This window comes from Saccopteryx leptura, chromosome 11, assembly GCF_036850995.1.
Source record: "Saccopteryx leptura isolate mSacLep1 chromosome 11, mSacLep1_pri_phased_curated, whole genome shotgun sequence".
In the NCBI taxonomy this organism is placed as follows: Eukaryota; Metazoa; Chordata; class Mammalia; order Chiroptera; family Emballonuridae; genus Saccopteryx; species Saccopteryx leptura.
This window is the reverse complement of record NC_089513.1, coordinates 17,764,323-17,788,147: the sequence shown is the minus strand read 5'-3', so window position 1 is coordinate 17,788,147 and position 23,825 is coordinate 17,764,323. Positions and strand designations below refer to the sequence as shown.

The 23,825-nt window shown below is 37.4% G+C and overlaps 1 protein-coding gene across 1 annotated transcript in view; it reads left to right on the top strand.

Moving 5' to 3' along the window:
• DCC (DCC netrin 1 receptor) overlaps window positions 1-23,825 on the top strand; it is a 1,139,534-nt gene that overhangs the window by 689,016 nt on the left and 426,693 nt on the right. The window contains exon 7 of the mRNA XM_066352289.1: window positions 1,454-1,574. Coding sequence (XP_066208386.1) covers window positions 1,454-1,574 — 121 coding nt within the window. The remainder of the gene's footprint in view (window positions 1-1,453; window positions 1,575-23,825) is intronic.

Here is a 23,825-nt window from a genome sequence, read left to right as displayed (position 1 = left end):
AAAAAAAAAGAAATCTCTGTGCAGGCATTATGTCATACTATAAGGATTTTTAAGGAATAAATCCATAAACACATCTTTATCACTTTTATCAACACTAACCATTTTTCACTTTTAGTTGCATTTGTTTAATTGGTTGGGAATAGAGTAAGAAAGCAAAAAAAATTAACTTTTGAATGCCACACCAGTCCATTAATTCCTTAAAGTGCAATGCTATTTCTACTACTACTGAATTAAAAATGACCTGCCATGGGGCAACTTGTTGTATATGCCTAAAATATATGCTACTTGCACAGAAAGGAAATTGCTGAGTGCCCTTAAGGACATATGATAAAATGCAACATTTATATTTCTCTACACTTTGAATAATCTTTCTCCCAGCATGACTCATTACAGCTAACCTATTTAAACATTTCTTTTCTTAAGGTGAAAAGAAAGTATGTGGTAGGAGCCCTATTTGCTTAAAATTGTGCTTAAAAATGTTTCCCCAATTGTTCCAGAAGTCTGAGAGCATTATGGCACTCATTACATTTAGCACAAATAGTAACTTATATGAGAATTTTTAATTAGAAGTTAGTCAGCTTTATCTAAGAATTTTATAACAAATGGGAATTGACTACAAGACACTAGAAACAATGAAGAATTCCCCACAGGAAATATTTATATCTTAATGACTTCAGGGAAAGTGATTTAACACGTCTTACTAAACTAATTCTTATACTAATATCGAAGATAAACTGAGTTAGTATAATTAAATGCGATCTCCAGATCATTTTATCATCCATCCTTGAAAAAGATGGTGTCTCAATTTATATAAAATAAAAAATAGCATTGCTATATTTAATTTGTTGATTACTGAAGGTATTTTGGCCATATAACAAGATACTGTCAGTATAAAATATTCACCATACCTTTCTCAAGATTCCGAAAAGGGTACATGTCAAAGCAATTAAATTTTTAAAAGGATTTTCAGACATGTTTTCTCGATAAACAATGCTAGACAATATCGAACTGAGATTTCTTATCCTTTAGAAGCTGCAGAGATGGGTGTTTTTTGTTTCTTTGTGTTTATTTTCTTCAGCAGCTGCTGAACCTGGGCTTCCTTCAATAACAAATAAAAGAATGAGATTTCTTTTGTTGCTAACCTTTGCTTCTTCCATACCTAATAGAAGAGTTTTCTGTTTACTCCTCATTTAAACACTGAGGATGCTGTGTAGTTTGGGGAGTATATTTTTCATTGCAGAGCTAGGTTAAATCAATGCCCTTGGATTCAGCAGAGTACTGGGAATCTATGACTTTCCCAGGTGACACAGGACATAGATGTGAGGCTGGAAATGCTCATGGCCTTCCTTCTTGTTTCTTCTGCGAACTTTTATTAAGATTTTGAATGTTTATTTTGTCACTTTGAGGTTTTTTTGCTTTTAGAATATTTTACTTTTCATTTTCTTCTCTCTAGGGAGGAAGCAACTTACGCATCCTTGGAGTGGTCAAGTCGGATGAAGGCTTTTATCAATGTGTGGCTGAAAATGAAGCTGGGAATGCCCAGACCAGTGTACAGCTCATTGTCCCCAAGCCTGGTAAGATGAGGGGAACTTTGCTCTGGTGCCTGTAATTCCAGTTATTCGTGGTCTATTTGTAAAATCTATATTGTTTTCCCTATCTCTCAAAGCCAATTTAAAATTATTTAATCAATCAAATTATACATTTGTGTATTGACAGTACATTTTATATATATATATCTATATCTATCTATCTATCTATATATATATATATATATATATATATATATCCATCTACTTATATCTACCCATCCAGTAAGATATAGTCATTGTCATATACAATAGGTACCTCTGGTTGTCAAGACAACAACCACTAAATTACTACCTTTTCCCTTCTTTAATAACCTGCCTTTTTCTCATTGTTTCATATAAATATATATGTGTGTGTGTGCATACACACATATATGAACATATGTATGTATACACAGATATATAGGCTTGAATCAGTGAAACTTGATAGAAAAGTAGAAAAAAATATTTTCTCTTTTTCTAAAACAGATTTTGATAAATTATCCTTCATTCTAAAATTGATAAAAAATTTAATTTTACTTTGTTCTGTAATCTTTTAGAGGTTTAATATGTTGGTGTATTCAAAACTAGCATAAATTTATATTAGACATGTCATGTAATATTTCCCTAACAATACAATTCCTATCAAGAAAAAAGAAAAAACAAACTGGTTAGCTGTTATGAAATATTGTAGTGCAAAGGAAGGTCAAAATATTCTTTTTAAAAGCAGGGCCTGAAATGTCAGCCATATAGATTCAAATGCTTTGAAATATTAATACTTTCTATCATCAATTATGTTAATTTTAAGTCTTTTAGAACAATTCCCTTTCTCTTGACATGACTCACTTTTGTCTTAATCTTTCCCTGCAGTAAGTTTAGTAGAAAGTAGCTGAAATTTATGAGACATTGTCTTTCTTTGGATTCTGTCTTTTAAGTGCCTATCAAGGTGTTATATTTTGTACAATTCTAGTCAATTATATGAAGACTCTCAGACTCTCATAATGCTTACAATGATGACTTTCTCTTTATGGAAACAAAAAAGCAACAGTCTCAGATGAGTAAAGGACCTATCTAGGAGTGAAAAGGGATAATTAACTTCTGTTTGAGATCACCGATTTTTCTGATAGACTACTTTTCTCTCCACTTAATGTGCTTTAAGTGTTAGTGTGACTTCATTATTGTGAGTGAGTGCATTCTTTTCTGCTGAAACAGTAATGGATAAGTAGGAGAAAAGGAATCTCTAAACTCAAGGTCTCTAATGTGAGCCATGGTTTAAAAACTGTGTGTCATCTCATTAGCAATGACAATAGGGCCACATTTATGCTAATACCAGCTGCTACTCAAGTCATAGGACAAGAGAATTCTAGTTGACATTGATGTTCAGCTATGGCCATAAAGCTGAGGAAAATGCGAAGTAAGTAATTCTGTATATCCAAAGAGAAGTATGAGACACATTCTTTACCATTTGTTGGAATTGACTATTGTCCCAGTGATCATCTTATGGTCAATTGCCTATAAGAATGGAGGATTCTCTGAAGGGCTGGAATTCACAGGATTAGAGATTATGATGGTATTCTCTTCCCCCACAAGTCAAGCTGTAGAGACACTTAAGAAAACCTCTTGGACAGATTGTGTGTGTGTGTGTGTGTGTGTGTGTGTGTGTGTGTGTGTGTGTGTGTTTACTAGGATTGCTTACAAAAATGGGAAATGGCAACTTCTTCTAAGTGGAAGCTATCTGGAGCTGCCTACAATGCCAGGGAGAGAAAGGGGAAGACAGCTGTGGGAAAGGCTCTGCTTCCACCATTGGGAAGAACAAAGGTGTGAGCTGCACTCAAAGAAATCAAGGCTGAAGCCACCTTTAAAGACCCTGATCAGAAGGTCCTGCTAGCTGAGCCTAATCCAACCATAAGACTAGAGCCACATTCTGGGGCCGAGCTGAACTGGGGAGCTGGTGTCTAGGAGCAGCCAGACTGTGCCTTGCCTGCTTCAGGGAAGGATTCGGTGAGGGACTCCTAGGGTGGAGGCAAGCTGCCGCACAAAAATGAGGCATGCAGAAACCTTCTGTGATTGTGTACTTTTAAGAGCACAAGTTAAGAAAAACAGCCTTTGTCTCTTTACTCTAAATTTATTTTCTCTTCTCTGACCTGGGAAAAGCCATAAGCAGGGGGGTGGGGAATAGATCCAAGAGGCTGAAAAAAACAGGTGACAAATAGTCCCACTCTCCTGCCCCCATTTCTAGTTTTAGGCCTACTCTGGGAAATGGGAAGAAACTTTAAATTGAGCATTAAATTAATGTTCAATTTGGGTGGGTGTGTGTGTGTATGTGTGTGTGTGTGTGTGTGTGTGTGTGTGTGTGTGTGTGTTTAAAGTTGCTTTCAGAAGTAAGAAATAGATTTGACAGGGTGTCTTTGAAAATGACTACTAGAAGAAGATAAACTGTTTCTTTATAATATTTCATTAGTTCAGCTTATTTAATGAACCAATTATAGATAGTCAATTTCACTTACACCTTCCAAACAGGTCGCCCTTTGTTAGTGGTTATCTTGCATTCTGTAAGGGCCCTGATTCATTTGGTCTATGTGACCTTAAAAGAATGAGGCTACCCTGGGCCATAACATCATCTACTTCCTCGCTAGGGTAAACCTCCAAGAATCTTGATAATATATTCTTCTCCAGTCTAGATGGTATAGTGTTGTCAGTAGATTGTACTTTCTTGGTCAGTGTTTATTATACTTGGCATTGGATTAGAAGGAAAGTAAAAGAATATAAAGACAGAAATCTAAAAGCATGACAGGACCCTATGGTGACTGTCTCACCTGCCCCACTTATGAATAATGGATTGCTCTTTCTTGGCATATTCAGTCATGTCTAAAAGCAACGCCTCCCCAGTTTCTCAGAGATGCAGTGTCGGCTGCATGCACGGAGGATGGAGAGGCCAGCTTTAATGTCAGTTCAACACTGAGGCTGACCGGGGTGGGAAGAACATAGCCCTCTAAGTTTAACTTAACAATAAACAGCCATCATATATTTTGAGGCACATGGTGGGCCCGCATTACCCACATGTTCCACTCTGGCCTGTCCACAGGCTTGTGGCTGGGTTACTCTTGGCAACCTTCACAGTCTGCGTCCTACCGAAGCACACATGATGACCTCTTAGGACCAGTGTCCATTGTTGTGGATATTTACATAAGCCTAATGAAATCTTGACATAGTCTTTTATATATAGTTATCTATTCTCTCTTTAGAAGTTAGTGATTTAGAAACTAAACATAATCTATTACATTAAATTAAATTAATGACTTATTTTTCTCTTCAGAAAACTAGTTTGGGAAAAATATAGTCATGTGTGCGCTGTAGCACATACCCAGTTATGTGAGATAAAGAAGTTCAATGACATTTTAAAAAATATTATATTGTACTATAGGAAGTTCTAACAGTAATGTATATATCTAACACTGTGGCACTATATACAGTTTCAAACTGCTGCCTATCTCTGTGCATATGCCTAATACATACACAACTACACTGACACACAGGAGCCTCCTGAACACTTAAGAAGACTTTGCATATACATAAGAAATACTTAGCCATATTATGTACGTGGTGGTGAGTGCAAATTAAAATAGTTTCACTGATTTATATCATTTGTATTATCTACTAATCTGTTCTAAAAACTGAGGAAAATTTTTATTGTTGTTGTCTGTTTTATTTATCTATTTATTTTTATGCAGGGGGCCATTGGTTAAGATGTCCCCTTTCCAAATAAAATAAATTAACTCTAGCTACAAGTCCACCATTCAGTAAATAGATAAGCCAAAAAGTGTCAAGAATCCAGGATGTAGTTGTCACAAGAATAAGAAGCTTCAGTAACCAGATTTACAAGCCAGGTAAGCACTAAGTTAGAACTTCACTGGCAAAGCAGACGCTAATGAATTAATTACCCTTCAGTCACATTCCAGTAAACCAGATTTTGGTTAGGTGGTAATTAAGAAGACTAGTAGCTGGGAGGAAAAGTTAGCAATTTTCTGGTGCTGAGGAAGAAGAGGAGAGTTAATTAAGAACAAGACAGAAAAGATCAGTAGCTATAAGGTATTAGTATCTCTGAGTTAGTTCGGGTTCTAGCTGCTGAGTAGCATTGTGTTTCCTGGCAGTGGTCTCCTGTGGAAGGTAATTAGAAATACCTTTCTGTTGGGTGGGAAAGTTAAGGAACAGGGAACTTGGAGCACAGCTATGATTGTGGCATATGCAGACTGGAATATTTTTAATTTAATGACAGAAATAGGTGAAGATAGAATAAGGTTACTATGGGAAGAAAGGATGTATTCTTCATGTCTACTATGAACAAAAGGCTATATGACGGCAAATAAAAAGATTCTATTATAAATATTTCCAAAATGTAGCTTGCTTCAGGCAAGATACCATATCATGCCTTCTATAGAATAAATATGGGTCATATGTCTTGTGTTAGTATTGAATATTTTCTCATGCTGTTTTTTTGTTTTTTGTTTTTTCTTTTCTTCAACATGGTAACAAAATAGTTTCCCACTACAGGAGAGGAAATATATTGGTTAGGCATTCAGAAAAATGTGAGCTGTTCTCCCCCAGAAAAGATTACTAATTAAAAATGATGTTGAATTTTAAACATTTCATTAAGGCAGTATATTATAGAGCCTATAATTAGCAAATGTATTTAAGTCTGGTCATGAACATTAAGGCATAAAATCAGAAGTCATTTGTATCTGTTTTTGTAACTTGTTCCTTATCAATCTGAGAAAAATACCTTGAAATTCAAATGGACAAGAAGAATATTTGTACGTACACCCATCTGATTGTATATTAACTGCAATTAATTATAGTGTTTCTTACTAAATGTTGACTTTTGACATGATAACTTCAGTGGAACTGTGTGAGTCAATGAAATATTATACAATTGCTCTCAACACTTCAAGATCTGTTAGAATTTAATTTATTAGTGTAATAGTTTGTAAGCAATTATAAAAGATAATGTAACTAAAGCCAAAAGGATGTACTTCTTAATCTGCTCTCAGTCAATAGTGGCCAACTGACTTGAATTTTTGTCTCTTAGTAGGAAAAGGATTGCTATGATTTAAATACTTGTTTGTATTTAGTATAGGATCAAATTGTTCTTGTAATTCTGTAAATAATTAAGAAGAGTCAATTCCATGTAGTAGTCCAGTATATTGACTGACCCAAATTGGAAAATCAGTCAATAGACAGCATCCCACAAACTGAGATGTTCACACAAAAATTCTCTTTACAGTTTCATCATTGAGACTAAATGAATAAAAGTGCAATTTAGTGTTTTTGAAACATAATTCCAGTGTGTGGATATCCGAGCTCATGAGTTTTCCAAGAACCTGTTCTCTTACAAGATTTATCAATAGTAATTTACCCTGGCTAACGGGATACAGAACCGTTTCTTTAAGGTGGTTATTAATCTCACTATATATGGCTATGACTTTCTTCAATCCATGGAAAAATTATTTTTGCTTGTCAAGGTAAAGATAAAAATAAGAGCAAACTAGTCTATGCTCTTTTATTTCCTAGCTCAAAGTCTCCCTTTTTTAAGAGAAATATTGACATTCAACATAACTCTATCCCGGAGGGATCAACGATGGTCCAAATTTTGCATAGATCAAGCATTTGATCTTTTACCATATAATATTTATCTAATATATGAGATGTAGAGGCATCTAATTTTTATGCCCTTCTCTAGTTTACCTATATAGAGTTAAAAAACATACTGGAATATAGAAGATATTTATGAACAGAATCTTAGACAATATTACCCCAAATTTTCAAGTCTCCATTTTCTCAGCTGTACAGTTCAATAGATAATTGTATCAAAGATTTACTGCAATAAATGTATGTTGAAGGACTTTGTAGGCCATAAATTGCTACACAAATGTTAGGAATTATAAGGTCTTCTATTGTTGATTTGGTCTCAAGAGAAATTCAGGAATTTGTTGGGATGGCTCAACAATAGCTTTCTTTTAGCACGTTTTTTCATCCTCCATGAAAAAGTTAATAAAGAAATATTTCAATGACAGTGCCCAAAGTTTAGGGTGTTTAGCCCAGTGGACAAAATTGAGGGGAAAGTCTATTTCAAAATGACTGCTGGTGGAAGGGCTTCCAAGGTTTACAGTATCGTTTTAATGACTTGTTCATTTAAGATTCATGTCGGCGGCTTCTCATTCACCTTGCCCTTCGTGCAGCAGTTGTGGCAAGTAGGAAGCTAGCTCAGTACTAATAGAGTAGATATGGCTGTTTGGCAGACTTTGAAATTAGAAATGAGTTCTACAGTAATGTGAAATATCCTGAAACCCATAATTACAAATTCATACAAGATGAAAGACTTGATAGATTCATAAATATTGATCACATCATACTTTGGTAGTAAACACACCAAAGAATGTTATTCAATGTTTTTTAAAAAACACACTTTATAGTAGAACATTGGGAAAAAAGAATCTTGGTTTTTATACTAAACCCAATCTGTCATTTGTTATATTTTTACCTTTTACTTACAAATTACCCTTTGATAATAGGTACATATGTTTTCACATACATATCACACACACCACACACATAATTTGTACGGTGTGTGTGTATATATGTGTGTGCGTGTATTCTGATCTATGTCATTAGAGAAGTTGAAAGAATCAGTATAATAATTAGTAGGAGGTACATATAATTTAAAGCTCAAATCATATATTTTAAATGATTATCAAAGTGGTGATATCAATACTGATAGAGATATAAAGGAATGACACTCATGTACACAGTTTGAATAAATGAATCCCAATGCACAGCAGAGGTCTTAGATGATCCCACAGGAATCTTTGAAGTTGGGATAGCTCCTCAGGATACTCTACCTTAGAGAAGAGTGTGTACTTGGATACAGTGGCTCTCTTTAGCTGAAGGCAATTACCTGTGGTGAAGCCACCAGACCCTGTCACGCCTTCCAGGTGGAGGAATAAATACTATAGTCCTGAAAGGAATATCAGTCTATCCATTACCATCACTACCATGTGCCAAACAAATCTATTTGCTTCATGTAATATATTTTAGAAATAACTATATCAGGATACAGTTGCTCCTATTCCCTGGGGATAGATAACAGAATTGCTGGCCCAGACATAAGCTTTGGATCTCGTGATACCACGTTCAATTTCTGACATACAGACCACCCACCTTCTTTTTACACATGTGCCTTAGTTATTATTTACTCTGAGCCTCTGGGGCCAGTTCTGATGGGATATTTTAGGTCTTTCTTATGCTGGCCTAGAAAAGATAACACGACCTGTTGGAAAATTCAACTGAGTAAAGTGGTAAATTCCTTTTGCTACTTTTTTTTTAGATTTCTTTTATTTATTGATTTTTAGAGAGAGAAGAGAGGGCAGGGGAGAAAGTGGGAGGAGAAGCAGAAAGCACCATCTCGTAGTAGTTGCTTCCTGTATGTGCCTTGACTGGGCAAGTCCAGGGTTTGAACCAGCGACCTCCATGTTCCAGGTTGAGGCTTTATTCACTGCGCCACCACAGGTCAGGCTCCTTTGCTTTTTATGTCAAGAACATAAACAACAACAGTAGAACCTCATACCAAGTATGTGGTTAGTTTCCCATAAAACATTATTTAAGAGGAAGTTATTCCTATTTTCTAAATGCAGATGGTACATGATTGCTTAAGCTGCTAGTCTAGTACGGATGTTTGGAGCAGAATAAATCGTTGCCATGACTCCCAGGAGCATACAAATACAGGATGCAGGGGTAGCACAATGAGGCTTACACAGCTCTTTCTATGGGAATTAGAGGAACTTATTACTGAGGATGTGACAACTGAGCCAAGATAGACTTCAAAGTATAAATATGATTTTTCCAGGCTCTCCAGAAGGGCAAAGAAATAGCTAGTAGACGAAACTTGTCACCCAAAGCCTAGGAAAACAGAACAGAAGCAGAGGTACATGTTCAGAGAATATGCATGGTTCAGGAAGATGGGAGAGATGTGCAGGGGCTGGGTTACAGAATGTTTTTCTTAGAATATGCAAAGGAAATTGAATTTTTGTCTAGGCTTTGTGAGATATCAGCAAATAGGCTGTAGAAGATAGGCGTATTCCTACTGATATTGTCGAAAGACAACTCTGGAAACACTGTAGATAATAGCTGGGTTGAGAGCAGCATGATGAGGGACTGAGAATAGTGAGATTAATTAGGAAGGTGTATCAGTACACGAGGCAGGTGAGAACAAGGCCATCTACCACACAGCAAGCACATAGATCAGCGTGAGCGGTTATGTTAGAAGTTCTTCAAAACATGGAGGTTACTAGTAATATGTGCAGATGGATAGGAATCTGTGATTGTCCCTAGATTATTAATTTAATGGACCACATGGGAAAGCCAGTACTTTCAAAAGGTGGAAGATAAGAAAGAGTGATTTAAGTGCATTTGCACAGAAAGAACCTGAATTGTGAGTTCATTGAAGGCTCCTTGCCTTTGCAGCTCAAGAATTTGGTGAAAGGTCTAAGGGCTGACTCTTGACTATTTATTAGGAGGCTTGAAATCTGAAAGGCAAATATTTTGTTTTACAGATTAATTGACAATACTTACTATAAACTCTAATACACTAAAAGATGAAGCAAAGGATGTAAATACTTAAAAGATCTCAAGGCATATAAGTGAAAATTTTATAATTGGAATAGGCAAAATTAACAGTCTGACTGAGAAGCAATATTGTGTTGTGCTTATTTGATAGATCAAAGCAGAGGAAAATGGATGCAGAATACATTGTAGTATTCCCAGAGGGAAATAATTATGGTCTAAACTGAGTACAGCTATGATCATGGAGAGAGAGATAAATGCAAAGAATGACATGGAAGAGGAAATGGTTAGCAGTACTTATCTGAATTGTAAAGGAGCGTTTGGTGCTGACCAGGAATTCTGTCAATTATTGTCACTATTGATGGTAATGAAAAGCTTAAGGAGGGAGTATGACAGGGAGTATGACTATTCATCCCAAGTTCTTGATAATATATAAGTAAATTATTCTCCTTCTGATAGGTGATTCCTCCTTGCTGGACATATTGACTCAGCATTGTGGAACACATTGTACAGCCATCTTGGAATAATGAGTTAAAGGATTTTGCATGAATGTAAGGTAACCACCAAGTACTAGCACTACCAAAACCAACCATACTGATTTGATTGCCCCTTAAAAATCAGGAGAGTTAAAGTGATCATATTTATTTTATTCTCTCTCCTTTTCCTCTCTCTTTTTGTCTGTGGCAGACACAGATTACAACTGAGAAATTAGAAGTAGAAGGACTAACTTTGGCTGTTCACCACCTGGAAATAAAATCAATTTAATTTACCCTGACTATCCTTGCTATAGTGTTAAATATAGACTAAATAGTTTAATATGGGTTTATATAATGAGTTCACAAATTGACTTTGCAGAGTTTGGTTGTTTTAGAAAATAAACATCTGCTTACTAAGGCTTGAATTGTATACTTATGTGTGGACTCATTTTGATATGATGAATGGATTTTCTTTAAAAATAAGAAATTTAATCTATGATCATTTTATCATCCCAATATTTCAAACACCCAGAGTAGAAAACAACAACAAAAAGCAATGACTTAGAATTTCCAGTTGTCTCCTAGGGTAAGCAGTCTCTTTGGGCTAGCAAGGCTAGTACCTTAACTCTGAGTGACAGGATTAAAGAAAAAAAGGCTACTTTCTCTTCTCCCATTTTCAAGAAAGGAATATCTATCTTACATAAACATTAATTATTTAGCCTGATCAGTATGCAGCTACAATGTAAAGTAAAATTTCTTGGAAGTCTGAAAGTGAGTCCAGAGAAGTTTCTCTCCGGCCAGGCCCCACCTTCCCCATCTCAGATGGCCAAATGTGATGTAATTGGTGACTGGATGGTGACAACAGTCTTAGCCAATCATTCTAGGAATGGCTACTAAGATTTGTAATTACAATGTCCTTTATTCCAATTTAAATTCCACAGTCTTCACATTACTATCCTTTCTCTTGAAACACAGAAATTTAGGTGTGGGGGTTGGGGATGGTTAAGAGACAGGGTTTACCTTCATGAATTCTACGCTTTCTTGGTGTATCCCATTTCTCTAAGGCACTGTAGAAAGGGGAAGCTAGTTATCAAGAGTGGCAATGTACAGTCCAAGAGTGCTTCATGTAAAATCTGTCCCTGTCAAATAGAGGAGAAGCTTTGGTCCCCATGCAGCAGTAATGAGAATTTTATTTCTGCATAAGATTCAATGGGGGCTTTCAAATGTATTTAAACTACCCTGTACTTAACAATTTATACAATGCACAAGTCTTGTGGGTCTTTAACCTCATTCTACTATTAAAACAGACAGCACTAAATGTAGTAATTATTCTAATCCACTTCTAAAAATATATAAACTAACCTCTTAAACCAATGGCTAACATAGCAACAATTGTTATATAATAAGGACTAAATCTAGCTTTATAATTAACCATTTTTCCTGGTGATTAAAATTGAACTCTCCAAAGAGACACTTTTCCTAAGAGACTTGTCTGCCTTTTACTGTTATCATTTAATATTCTAAAATTACTTTTCTTAATTTCCACTTTCATGTACAACAGAGTTTTGCCCACTATGGCTTTCTTTTTTTTAACAGAGACAGAGAGAGAGTCAGAGGGAGGGATAGATAGGAACAGACAGACAGGAAGGGAGAGAGATGAGATGAATCAATTCTTTGTTGTGTCTCCTTAGTTGTTTATTGCCTGTTTTCTCATATGTGCCTTGAGCGGAGGGCTATAGCAGAGTGAGTGACCCCTTGCTCAAGCCAGCAATCTTGGACTCAAACCAGCAACTTTGGACTTCAAGCCAGGAAAATTTGGCTTCAAACCAGCAAACATGGGGTCACGTCTATGATCCCATGCTGAAGCTTCTGAGCCTGTGCTTCTGACCCCTTTTTGTTGACTATTTGTTAGATACATCCATGGAAGTCTTTGTATTGTGACTCAAGAATCATATACATAACTAACAAGATTCTTTGCACACTAGTTTTTAGAATGACTACATCTTCACTCTCTCTGCTTTTCTTTTTTTTTTGGTTTTTTTTTTTTTTAAATTTTATATATTTTTTAAATTAATTTTACTTGGGTGACATTGATAAATCAGGGTACATATGTTCAAAGAAAACATGTCCAGGTTATCTTGTCAATCAATTATATTGCATACCCATCACCCAAAGTCAGATCGTCCTCTGTCACCTTCTATCTAGTGTTCTTTGTGCCCCTTCCCATCCCCCTTTTCCTCTCCCCGCCCCCGTCACCACTACACTCTTTCAATGTCTCTTAGTCTTGTTTTTATGTCCCATCTATGTATGAAATAATGCAGTTCTTGGTTTTTTCTGATTTACTTATTTCACTTTGTATAATGTTATCAAGATCCCACCATTTTGTTATAAATCATCCGATGTCATCATTTCTTATGGCTGAGTAGTATTCCATAGTGTATATGTGCCACATCTTCTTTATCCAGTCTTCTATATAAGGGTTTTTTGGTTGTTTCCATGTCTTGGCCACTGTGAACAATGCTGCAATGAACATGGGGCTGCATGTGTCTTGACATATTAATGTTTCTGAGTTTTTGGGGTATATACCCAGTAAAGGGATTGCTGGGTCATAAGGTAGTTCTATTTGCAGTTTTTTGAGGAACCATCATACTTTCTTCCATAATGGTTGTACTACTTTACATTCCCACCAACAATGAATGAGGGTTCCTTTTTCTCCACAGCCTCTCCAACATTTGCTATTACCTGTCTTGTTAATAATAGCTAATCTAACAGGTGTGAGGTGGTATCTCATTGCAGTTTTGATTTGCATTTCTCTAATAACTAATGAAGATGAACATCTTTTCATATATCTGTTGGCCATTTGTATTTCTTCCTGAGAGAAGTGTCTGTTCATGTCCTCTTCCCCTTTTTCTTTGGATTGTTTGTTTGATTGTTGTTAAGTTTTATGAGTTCTTTGTATATTTTGGATATTAGGCCCTCATCTGAGCTGTTGTTTGAAAATATCATTTCCCATTTAGTTGGCTGTCTGTTTATTTTGTTGTCAGTTTCTTTTGCTGAGCAAAAACTTCTTAGTATGATGTAGTCCCATTCATTTATTTTTGCATTCACTTCCCTTGCCTTTGGAGTCAAATTCATAAAATGCTCTTTAAAACCCAGGTCCATGAGTTTAGAACCTATGTCTTCTTCTATGTAATTTATTGTTTCAGGTCTTATATTTAGGTCTTTGATCCATTTTGAATTAATTTTATTACAAGGGGGCAAACTGTAGTCGAGTATCATTCTTTTGCATGTGGCTTTCCAGTTTTCCCAGCACCATTTGTTGAAGAGGCTTTCTTTTCTCCATTGTGTGTTGTTGGCCCCTTTATCAAAAATTATTTGATCATATATATGTGGATTTATTTCTGGACTTTCTATTCTGTTCCATTGGTCTGAGTATCTATTTTTCTGCCAATACCATGCTGTTTTGATTGTCATGGCTCTATAATATACTTTGAAGTCAGGTATTGTAATGCCCCCAGCTTAATTCTTTTTGTTTAGGATTGCTTTGGCTATTCAGGGTTTTGTACTTACATATAAATCTGATGATTTTTGTTCCATTTCTTTAAAAAAATGTCATTGGAATTTTGATGGGAATTGCATTAAATTTGTATATTGCTTTGGGTAATATGGCCATCTTGATTATATTTATTCTTTCTATCCAAGAACAAGGAATATTCTTCCATCTCATTGTATCTTTTTTGATTTCCCTTAACAATTGTTTGTAGTTTTCATTATATAAGTCCTTTACATTCTTTGTTATGTTTATTCCTAGGTATTTATTTTTTTTTGTTGCAATCGTGAAGAGGATTATTTTATTGAGTTCTTTCTAAAATATTTCATTGTTGGCATATAGAAAGGCTATGGACTTTTGTATGTTAATTTTGTATCCTGCAACCTTACTGTATTGGCTTATTGTTTCTATTAATTTTTTTGTGGATTCTTTGGGGTTTTAGATGTATAGGATCATATCATCTGCAAAAAGTGATACCTTTACTTCTTCTTTTCCAATATGGATGTCTTTTATTTCTTTGTCTTGTCTGATTGCTCTGGCTAGAACCTCTAGCACCACATTAAATAAGAGTGCAGAGAGTGGACAATCCTGTCTTGTTCCTGATTTAAGGGGGAAAGCCTTCAGTTTTGTGCCATTTAATATGATGTTAGCTGATGGTTTATCATATATGGCCTTTATCATGTTGAGATATTTTCCTTCTATACCCATTTTGTTGAGAGTCTTAAACATAAAATTGTGTTGTATTTTATCGAATGCTTTTTCTGCATCTATTGATAAGATCATGTGGTTTTTGTTCTTTGTTTTGTTGATATGGTGTATTACGTTAACTGTTTTACATATGTTGAACCATGCTGAGATTCTGGGATTAATCCCATTTGATCATGATGTATTATTTTTTTAATATGTTGTTGTATTCGATTTGCTAGTACTTTGTTTAGTATTTTAGCATCTGTATTCATTAGAGATATTGGTCTGTAGTTTTCCTTTTTTGTGCTGTTCTTGCCCGGTTTCAGTATGAGGTTATGTTGTTCTCATAGAATGAGTTTGGAAGTATTGCTTCTTCTTCAATTTTTTGAAAGACTTTGAGTAGAATAGGAACCAAGTCTTCTTTAAATGTTTGATAGAATTCACTAATATAACCGTCTGAGCCTGGACATTTATTTTGGGGGAGGTTTTTAATAGTTTTTTCTATTTCTTCCCTACTAATTGGTCTGTTTAGGCTTTCTGCTTCTTCTTGACTCAGTCTAGGAAGGCTGTATTGTTCTAGGAATTTATCCATTTCTTCTAGGTTGTTGAATTTAGTGGCATAAAGTTTTTCATTGTATTCTATAATAATTCTTTGTATATCTATGATGTCTGTGGTGATTTCTCCTCTTTCATTTTGGATTTTGTTTATATGAGTTCTTTCTCTTTTTTCCTTGGTAAGTCTTGCCAAGGGTTTGTCAATTTTGTTGATCTTTTCAAAGAACCAGCTCCTTGTTCTATTAATTTTTTCTATAGTTTTTCTGTTCTCTAATTCATGTATTTCTGCTCTGATTTTTATTATCTCCTTTCTTCGGCTGGTTTTCGGTTGTCTTTATTCTTCTTTTTCCAGTTCCTTAAGGTGTGAAGTTAAATGGTTCACTTGGGCTCTCTCTTGTTTGTTCATATAGACCTGAAGTGATATGAACTTCCCTCTTATCACTACTTTTGCTGCATCCCATAGATTCTGATATGTCGTATTGTCATTTTCATTTGTCTGTATATATCTTTTGATCTGTGTGCTTATTTCTTCTTTAACCCGTTCATTTTTTAAAAGTATGTTGTTTAGTTTCCACATTTTTGTGGTGGTTTTTTTTCCTCTTTTTTGCAGTTAAATTCTAGTTTCAAGGCTTTATGATCAGAAAATATGCTTGATACAACTTCGATTTTTCTGAATTTGCCGATGTTGTTTTTGTGGCCCAACATATGGTCAGTTGTTGAGAATGATCCATGTACACTGGAGAAAAATGTATATTCTGTCACTTTGGGATGAAATGTCCTGTAGATGTCTATCATATCCAGGTGCTCTAGTGTTTTGCTTTAAGGCCAATATATCTTTATTGATTCTCTGTTTGGATGACCGATCTAGAGCTGTCAGCGGTGTATTGAGGTCTCCAAGTATGATTGTATTTTTGTCAGTTTTTGTTTTAAGATTAATAAGTAGCTGTTCTATATATTTTGGTGCTCCTTGGTTTGGTGCATATATATTAAGAATTGTTATATCTTCTTGATTCAGCGTCCCCTTAATCATTATAAAATGACCATTTTTGTCTCTAAGTACTTTTGCTGTCTTGTAGTCAGCATTATTAGATATGAGTATTGCTAGGCCTGCTTTTTTTTTTTTGGATGTTATTTGCTTGGAGTATTGTTTTCAGCCTTTCACTTTGAATTTGTTTTTATCCTTGTTGCTTAGATGAGTTTCTTGTAGGCAGCTACAGTTTGATTTTCTTTTATAATCCATTCTGCTACTCTGTGCCTTTTTATTGGTGAGTTTAATCCGTTTACATTTAGTGTAATTACTGACACTTGTGAGTTCCCTATTGCTATTTTATATATTGCTTTCTGTTAGTTTTGTGTCTTGTTTGATTCTTCTTTTTTGTTTTTCTATCTTTTGTTTGTGTTTGGTTGTATTCCATGCATCTTTCCTCTTTTGCTATCTTTTTTAAATCATGTGCTTCTGTGGTGGTTTTTCAATGGTGGTTACCATTAAGTAATGAAAAGGGTTCTTACCCTGTTCATTGTAATGCACTATCTTGTGAGTACTTTTGCACTCCATCGTCCTTTGCTACTGTTAATCTCCATCCTCTCTCCTTTTTTGTTATTGTTGTTGTCACAGTTTAAATTTGGTTTTATTGTGTTCTTGGTGGAGCTTTTACTTGTGGTTTTGTTTTATTTTGTTCTTTGTATCTGGTTGGAAAACCCCCTTTAGTAATTCCTGGAGTGGGGGTTTTCTGATGATAAATTCCCTCATTTTTTCTGTATCTGAATTTTTTTATTTTTCCTTTGTATTTGAAGGATAGCTTTTTTTTTTGTCTTTGTTTTTGTTTTTATTTCTTTTTCTGAAGCTGGAAACGGGGAGAGACAGTCAGACAGACGCCCGCATGCGCCCGACCGGGATCCACCCAGCACGCCCACCAGGGGCGACGCTCTGCCCACCAGGGGGCAATGCTCTGCCCCTTCGAGGCGTCGCTCTGCCGTGACCAAAGCCACTCTAGCACCTGGGGCAGAGATCAAGGAACCATCCCCAGCGCCAGGGCCATCTGTGCTCCAATGAAGCCTTGGCTGCGGGAGGGGGAGAGACAGAGAGGTAGGAGGGGGAGGTGGAGAAGCAAATGGGTGCTTCTCCTATGTGCCCTGGCCGGGAATCGAACCCGGGTCCCCCGCATGCCAGGCCGACGCTCTACCGCTGAGCCAACCGGCCAGGGTCTGAAGGATAGCTTTGATGGGTATAGTATTCTTGGCTGAAAGTTTCTCTCTTTCAGGACTTTAAATATTGGGGTCCACTCTCTTCTAGCTTGTAGAGTTTCTGTTGAGATATCTGATGATAATCTAATGGGCCTTCCTTTATATGTTGTATTCTTCTTTTCCCTTGGCTGCCTTGAGAATTTTTTTTGTCGTTGGTTTGTGCCAATTTCATTATTATGTGCCTTGGAGTAGGTTTGTTGGGGTTAAGAAAACTCGGAGTTCTGTTTGCTTCTTGAATTTGAGGCTTTAGTTCTTTCCACAGGCTTGGGAAGTTCTCATCTATTATTTGTTTGAGTATGTTCTCCATTCCATTTTCTCCCTCTTCTCCCTCTGATATACCTATTTTTCTTATGTTATTCTTTTTGATGGAGTCAGACAATTCCTGTAGGGTTTTCTCATTTTTTTTAATTTTTGAGTCTCTCTCTTCTTTTCTCTGTTGTGCCTCAAGTTGCTTGTCTTCTATGTCACTAATCCTGTCTTCTATCTGGCCTGTTCTATTAGCTGAGCTTGTTACCTCGTTTTTTAGCTTTATGAATTGAGTTTTTCATCTCTGTTTGATTTGTTTTTATAGTTTTAATTTCCTTGGTAATATATTCTTTGTGTTCATTGAGTTGTTTTCTGAGCTCCCTAAATTGCCTTTCTGTGTTTTCTTGTATATCTCTGAGTATTTTTAGGATTTCTGTTTTAAATTCTCTGTCATTTAGCTCCAAGGTTTCCAATATATTAGATTTTTTTCTCCATAGATTTTTCCTCATCTATCTGTGCTACCTCTCTTTCTTTTGTATCCATAATATTCGATTTCTTTTTCCTTAATGGCATCTGAGGGTGGTTTTGTTGTTAGTATTAATGAGTATTAATAAAGAATAAAAAGTTAAAAAAATAAAAATAAAAAATAAAATAATTATTATCCCCCCCCCTTATTTTTCTCTCCTCTCCTCTCCCCTCCTTCTTGAGAAAATCTTGTGGTGAACTGTGAATTATATTGTGCTAAATAGAACAAAAACTACCTATAATGGAGCGCCTGAGTTGGGGAGAAGTGATAAAGGGGCAAAAAAGGTGGTATGGACCCACAAAATGCAAAAAAGGAAAAAATTTGAGTCAAGAATAAAATGATTTGCTTTTAGGTGATGGTTGACTAAGAGATATGATGAGAGGAATAGAGGGAAACAGGAAAAAATGGGGAAAAATTAAAAAATTACTATTGTATTTAGTGGAGCAAGAACTAGATAAAATGGAGAGCCAGGGTTGGGAGCACTGCTAGTGAGTTAAAAAAAGCGCAGTAAAAGACCCCCAAGGTGCCACAAAGAAAAATTTGAGTCCCAGATAAAGTAATCTGTTCGTGATTGAGAACTGAATGAGAGGAAAAGTAAAGGAGAAAAGAAGAAACTAATATAGAGGGAGAAAAAGAAAGAGTAAAACACAAAAAAAGAAAAAAGAATAAAAGGAGATAGAGAGAGAGTTAAGGGTTTTGGAGTGCAATCCTCATAGAGAGAAAGGAAGAAGAAAGAAAAGATAATGGGAGATGTAACACTTATGGGTAGTGTAGTTCAAGGAGAGGAGAGAGTAAGACCAGCAGAGAATTAAACGATCAAATTGGAAGAGGAAGAAAATAATCAAGATGAGAAGAGAAACAAATGAACAAATATAATAAAATGGGTAGGCTATAAAGTCTGTGGATTATTCTTGATTTTGAGAGGTTATCTTCTTGCTTTTTCTTTTCTCTCCCTCTTCCTGGTCGGTGACTCTGTACCCTGAGTTCTGCCCCTGTGGCACGCTTAGGTAGAGGTTTGCAGTTGATATGTCCCTATGGCAATGTCATATATTGGGCTTCAGTCTCGTTGGCAGTCGAGGCTCGTTAGCATTTGCAGGCTCCACCAATGAGAGAGTCCGTATTCCCGGAGCCTCTCTCCTAGTCTTTCCTTCCTGAATTAGTAGCCTGTTGATCCAGCTATGGGGTTGCTGCTGCCTCTGCCTAGAGAGTAAGAGGCTCAAAGAGCTGGCAAATCCTCACTCTATTCCCACTCAGCACAGGGCTCTGGGTAAGGCTCAGTCAGTCAGAGCTGCTAGTATAATGAGGCGGGGCTTCAGCCCATACTAAGACCTCTGACTCTGCCCCTGTCCAGGAATACGGGCGCCATTCCCGGGGGAATCTCTCGCTCACTCTCTGCACTCACCAACCAGGAGATCAGGCCAGCAGCCTCTCACTCGAGTGAGGCTCCCCGCCTGCATGGAAAAGTTCCAGCATAGGGAATTGTGCTCCCACTCACTCCCCACACGCTGCTTTTTGTGGTGCAGGGGCGACCCCGAGATTCTGGTTTCCGCCCCCACTAAGACCTCTGACTCTGCCCCTCTGCCCAGGAACATGGGCGCCCACTCCTGGGGGAATCTCTTGCCCACTCTCCGTGCTCGCTGACAAGGAGATCAGGCCAGCCGCCTCTCCCTCTGGGTGAGGCGCCCCGCCTGCACAGAAAAGTTTGAGCATAGGGAATTTCGCTCCCACTCACTTCCCACGTGCGCTGCTTTTTGGGACACAGGGACAACCCCAAGACTCCGGTCTCAGCCCACACAAAGGCCTCTGCCCCTGCCCCTCTGTCCGGTAACACGGGCGCCCACTCCCGGGGCTCTAGGAGGAATCTCTCACCCACTGTCTGCGGGCACCGAAGAGGAGATCGGGGCCAATGGCTGTCCCAAGTGCCTTTCTTTGTCTGGACTTGGTGTGAGCATTAGCTTGTGTTGACTGGGTTGTCATAAACACAGTTTTTCCTTGACTTGGATGTCTGTGCCGCAGTCTGGTTCTATTCACACCCTATGCCCGCATTAATTACTATACTCTCAGTTCCCAGTGAAAGCAGCCCTTATTTAGGTTAGTAAGGAAGGCGGAGTGTTTCTTCCTCCTTATTTCCTTCAGGGTTGATTATATATTTAGTCAATTTTTCGCTCAATCATACCTTCGCGTTTAGTGTGGAACTGCTGGAGCCTCCAAGGCTAGATTTTTCTGTCTCTGGTTGAAGATCTTGTTGAATTTTTGAGGGGATTTATCGGTATCGCTCCTTATGGCACCATTTCTCTGACGTCATCCCTCTCTCTGCTTTTCAAAATAAAATTTAAGACGCAAAGAATTTATAATAATATTGTTGCTATTTAGAGAGAATCTTGTGTAAAGTTTAGCTCTTTCTTCCCATATGTGTAGAGACTTCTTTACAGTTTGGAGTAGTCTTGACCACAGTCAAATTCCTCTACTATGTTTCCAGATATTTGAGGCTTTGGAGGTGAAAATGAAGAACTATAGCGACAAAAGCAGAAATCTTTGTTGACAGTCTTTTTCACGTCAGCAGCGTCTAAAAATCAAAGGGTGAATGTTCACATGCTGGGTGTTCACTGTGTCAGGATCATCAGGCTGGAACTAGATGTCTGGGGATTCCCCTCCCTGCAGGTTTCTAGGTCAGTGCAGGTGAACACAGAAATTCTGTCTGAGGTTGGCCTGGAGACATAAAGGAGCCATACTTCTCTATGTTTTGGGGGTTGCTGTAGGGCAAAGGTTGCCACTGATCTGCTCACTCACCTGTTGACAACACAGGGCAGCAGCCTGGCCAATAGCAACTCCAGGTCCTGCCATATGCCTGTTTCAGCTTCTCCAACTCCTGGGCTAGGTGTATGTGTAGGTGTGCAATGGAGACGTTGAATGACTGACATGGAATCCAGGATGTCTTCGCAGGTTCCATCAAAGCTTTACAGGTTTCACCTTGGTTTTTTTTTTCTGCTGTTTACATCCAGCTTCCTTCCCAACTTCCTGCCCTGGTGACGTCACTCAGCAGTCAGATTCAGAGACAAAAGCCTTATAGGCACTGCCTAACCAGCTCTCACAATTGTGCATTGATAAATTCTGTAATAAATTGTGCTTCTTCCACCACCCCAGGACTCTAGCACTCTGATCAATCCCTGGTTGAAATAATGGAGAAGAGGTTAAAGGTGATAAAAAAAACAGCCAAGAAGTCTGAGAAGTGGGTTATTGGAAGGACTACTGAAGAGAGATAACCTCAAATGATTTTGCCAGTCTCTAAGACATACCTGACAATATTTCCTTTTTTTTAATTAAAAAATAATTTTTAATGCTCATCCACTAAAGTTATAATCTCTAAACTGTGAGTCTGAGTATACAAGTGTCCCAGAAGGAAATGAATAGCATACTTATTTCAGGGGAGGTTTAATAAAGGCACTATCAACAACAGCGTAGGCAGAATGTATGAAAAACACAAAAGAAAAGGGAGGTGAATTCACCTTTTGAGCCTCTAGAGGGGAAGGCTGTCCTGCCAACACCTTGGCTCCAGCACTGTGAATACCATGCCAGCTTTCTAGGCTCCAGGACTATAAAATAACTAACATGTGTTGTTTTAAGCCACTAAATTTGAGGTAATTTGCTACAGCAACAGCAGAACACAAAATCACTTGGGTTTCTTTAATTAATTTTGTCTCTAAATTCTGATCACCTTGGGTAATCTTTATAGAAGTTTTACACTGAATAAGTCATGATTTTTTTAATTAATATGTAGGAGTTTCCCACCAAGGAACTCTGTCTTAGTATATCACGAGAAATCTTATGGAATTATGAGAATGGGGGGTTCCTTTGTGTTCTTACTCTAAATAGGAAGAGAATTCCTCCCTCATCATTTAGGTACTCAGAGAAAATCCAGTCTCCAGTACAGGAGGACATAGTCCCCCCAAAAGGAAACAGAAGTGAGGAAGCCACAGGTGATGACTCTCAGGTTAGGCAAACAACAGCTCTTGTGTTCAGTTTTCCCTGGGATTAATAAGTAAAGGTCAAGGGTTATAATAAAGATCTAAAGCAAGAATTTAGCACCAACTAGCTTTCAAGAAAAGAAGAAAAATGTGCAGAAGAAAACCAATCCAAATTACACCGAGGCAGAGTTTGTTTTTTGGGTTTTTTTGTTTTGTTTTTTTCATTTTTCTGAAGCTGGAAACGGGGAGAGACAGTCAGACAGACTCCCGCATGCGCCCGACCGTGATTCACCCGGCACGCCCACCATGGGGCGACACTCTGTCCACCAGGGGGCGATGGTCTGCCCACCCTGGGTGTCGCCATGTTGCGACCAGAGCCACTCTAGCGCCTGAGGCAGAGGCCACAGAGCCATCCCCAGTGCCCGGGCCATCTTTGCTCCAATGGAGCCTTGGCTGCGGGAGGGGAAGAGAGAGACAGAGAGGAAGGCGCGGCGGAGGGGTGGAGAAGCAAATGGGCGCGTCTCCTGTGTGCCCTGGCCGGGAATCGAACCCGGGTCCTCTGCACGCTAGGCCGACGCTCTACCGCTGAGCCAACCGGCCAGGGCTGGCAGAGTTTTTTGTTTGTTATTTTTTAAACAAATAATTAATGGTCTTCACAAATTTCATAGTAAAGAAACATATCAGAACTCAATCCTGGCTTCATGATTCTTATGTATAAGAAATTGGACACAATGACAAATTCTCATTAGGACTTACAAATTAAATAAGCACCCCCAATTACTTAGATACCTTTTTAAATTTCTACCTTAAAAACCCTACAGAACATTGTTACAATCAGTTTCCTAGATTCTTGAAATCTTACCTAATCAGCATAGTCAAATTCTGCTGTCAGGAGTAGAGAAACCATTAAAAAATTTCTCTTAGAACATTTCAAATTACCAACCTGACTTGTGCTTGACTGTGCATTTATTCCTTTTACAGAAGATAGAGTATTTTAAATGGGAAGGTGGAAAATCCCTCAGCTCCCTCTAAAACCACCTTGTTCTGCTGCTGGTCCTAAGTTTATACAGTGCAAAGTGATTCATTTTTACATGTTTGTCAGAATGGTTCCCCTTTACAAAATAATCTGTCTCATGGACTCAATAATGATGAAACAATCAAAATAAATCATTCATACAGGATAAAGTGAACACTTTATTTTTTACACAAAATCCAAATTTCTGCCACCTTAGTTTCCAGTGACACAGTTTCTTATCATTTCTAGCAGCGGTTTCCTATTGTTTTGCATTATATTAAAATGAATTTTCTTATGAACAAAGCTAATGATAACATTGCTCTCATTTCAAATATTAAAAAATCATTAGCCAGCAGTGACTATTAGCCCAACACTTGATA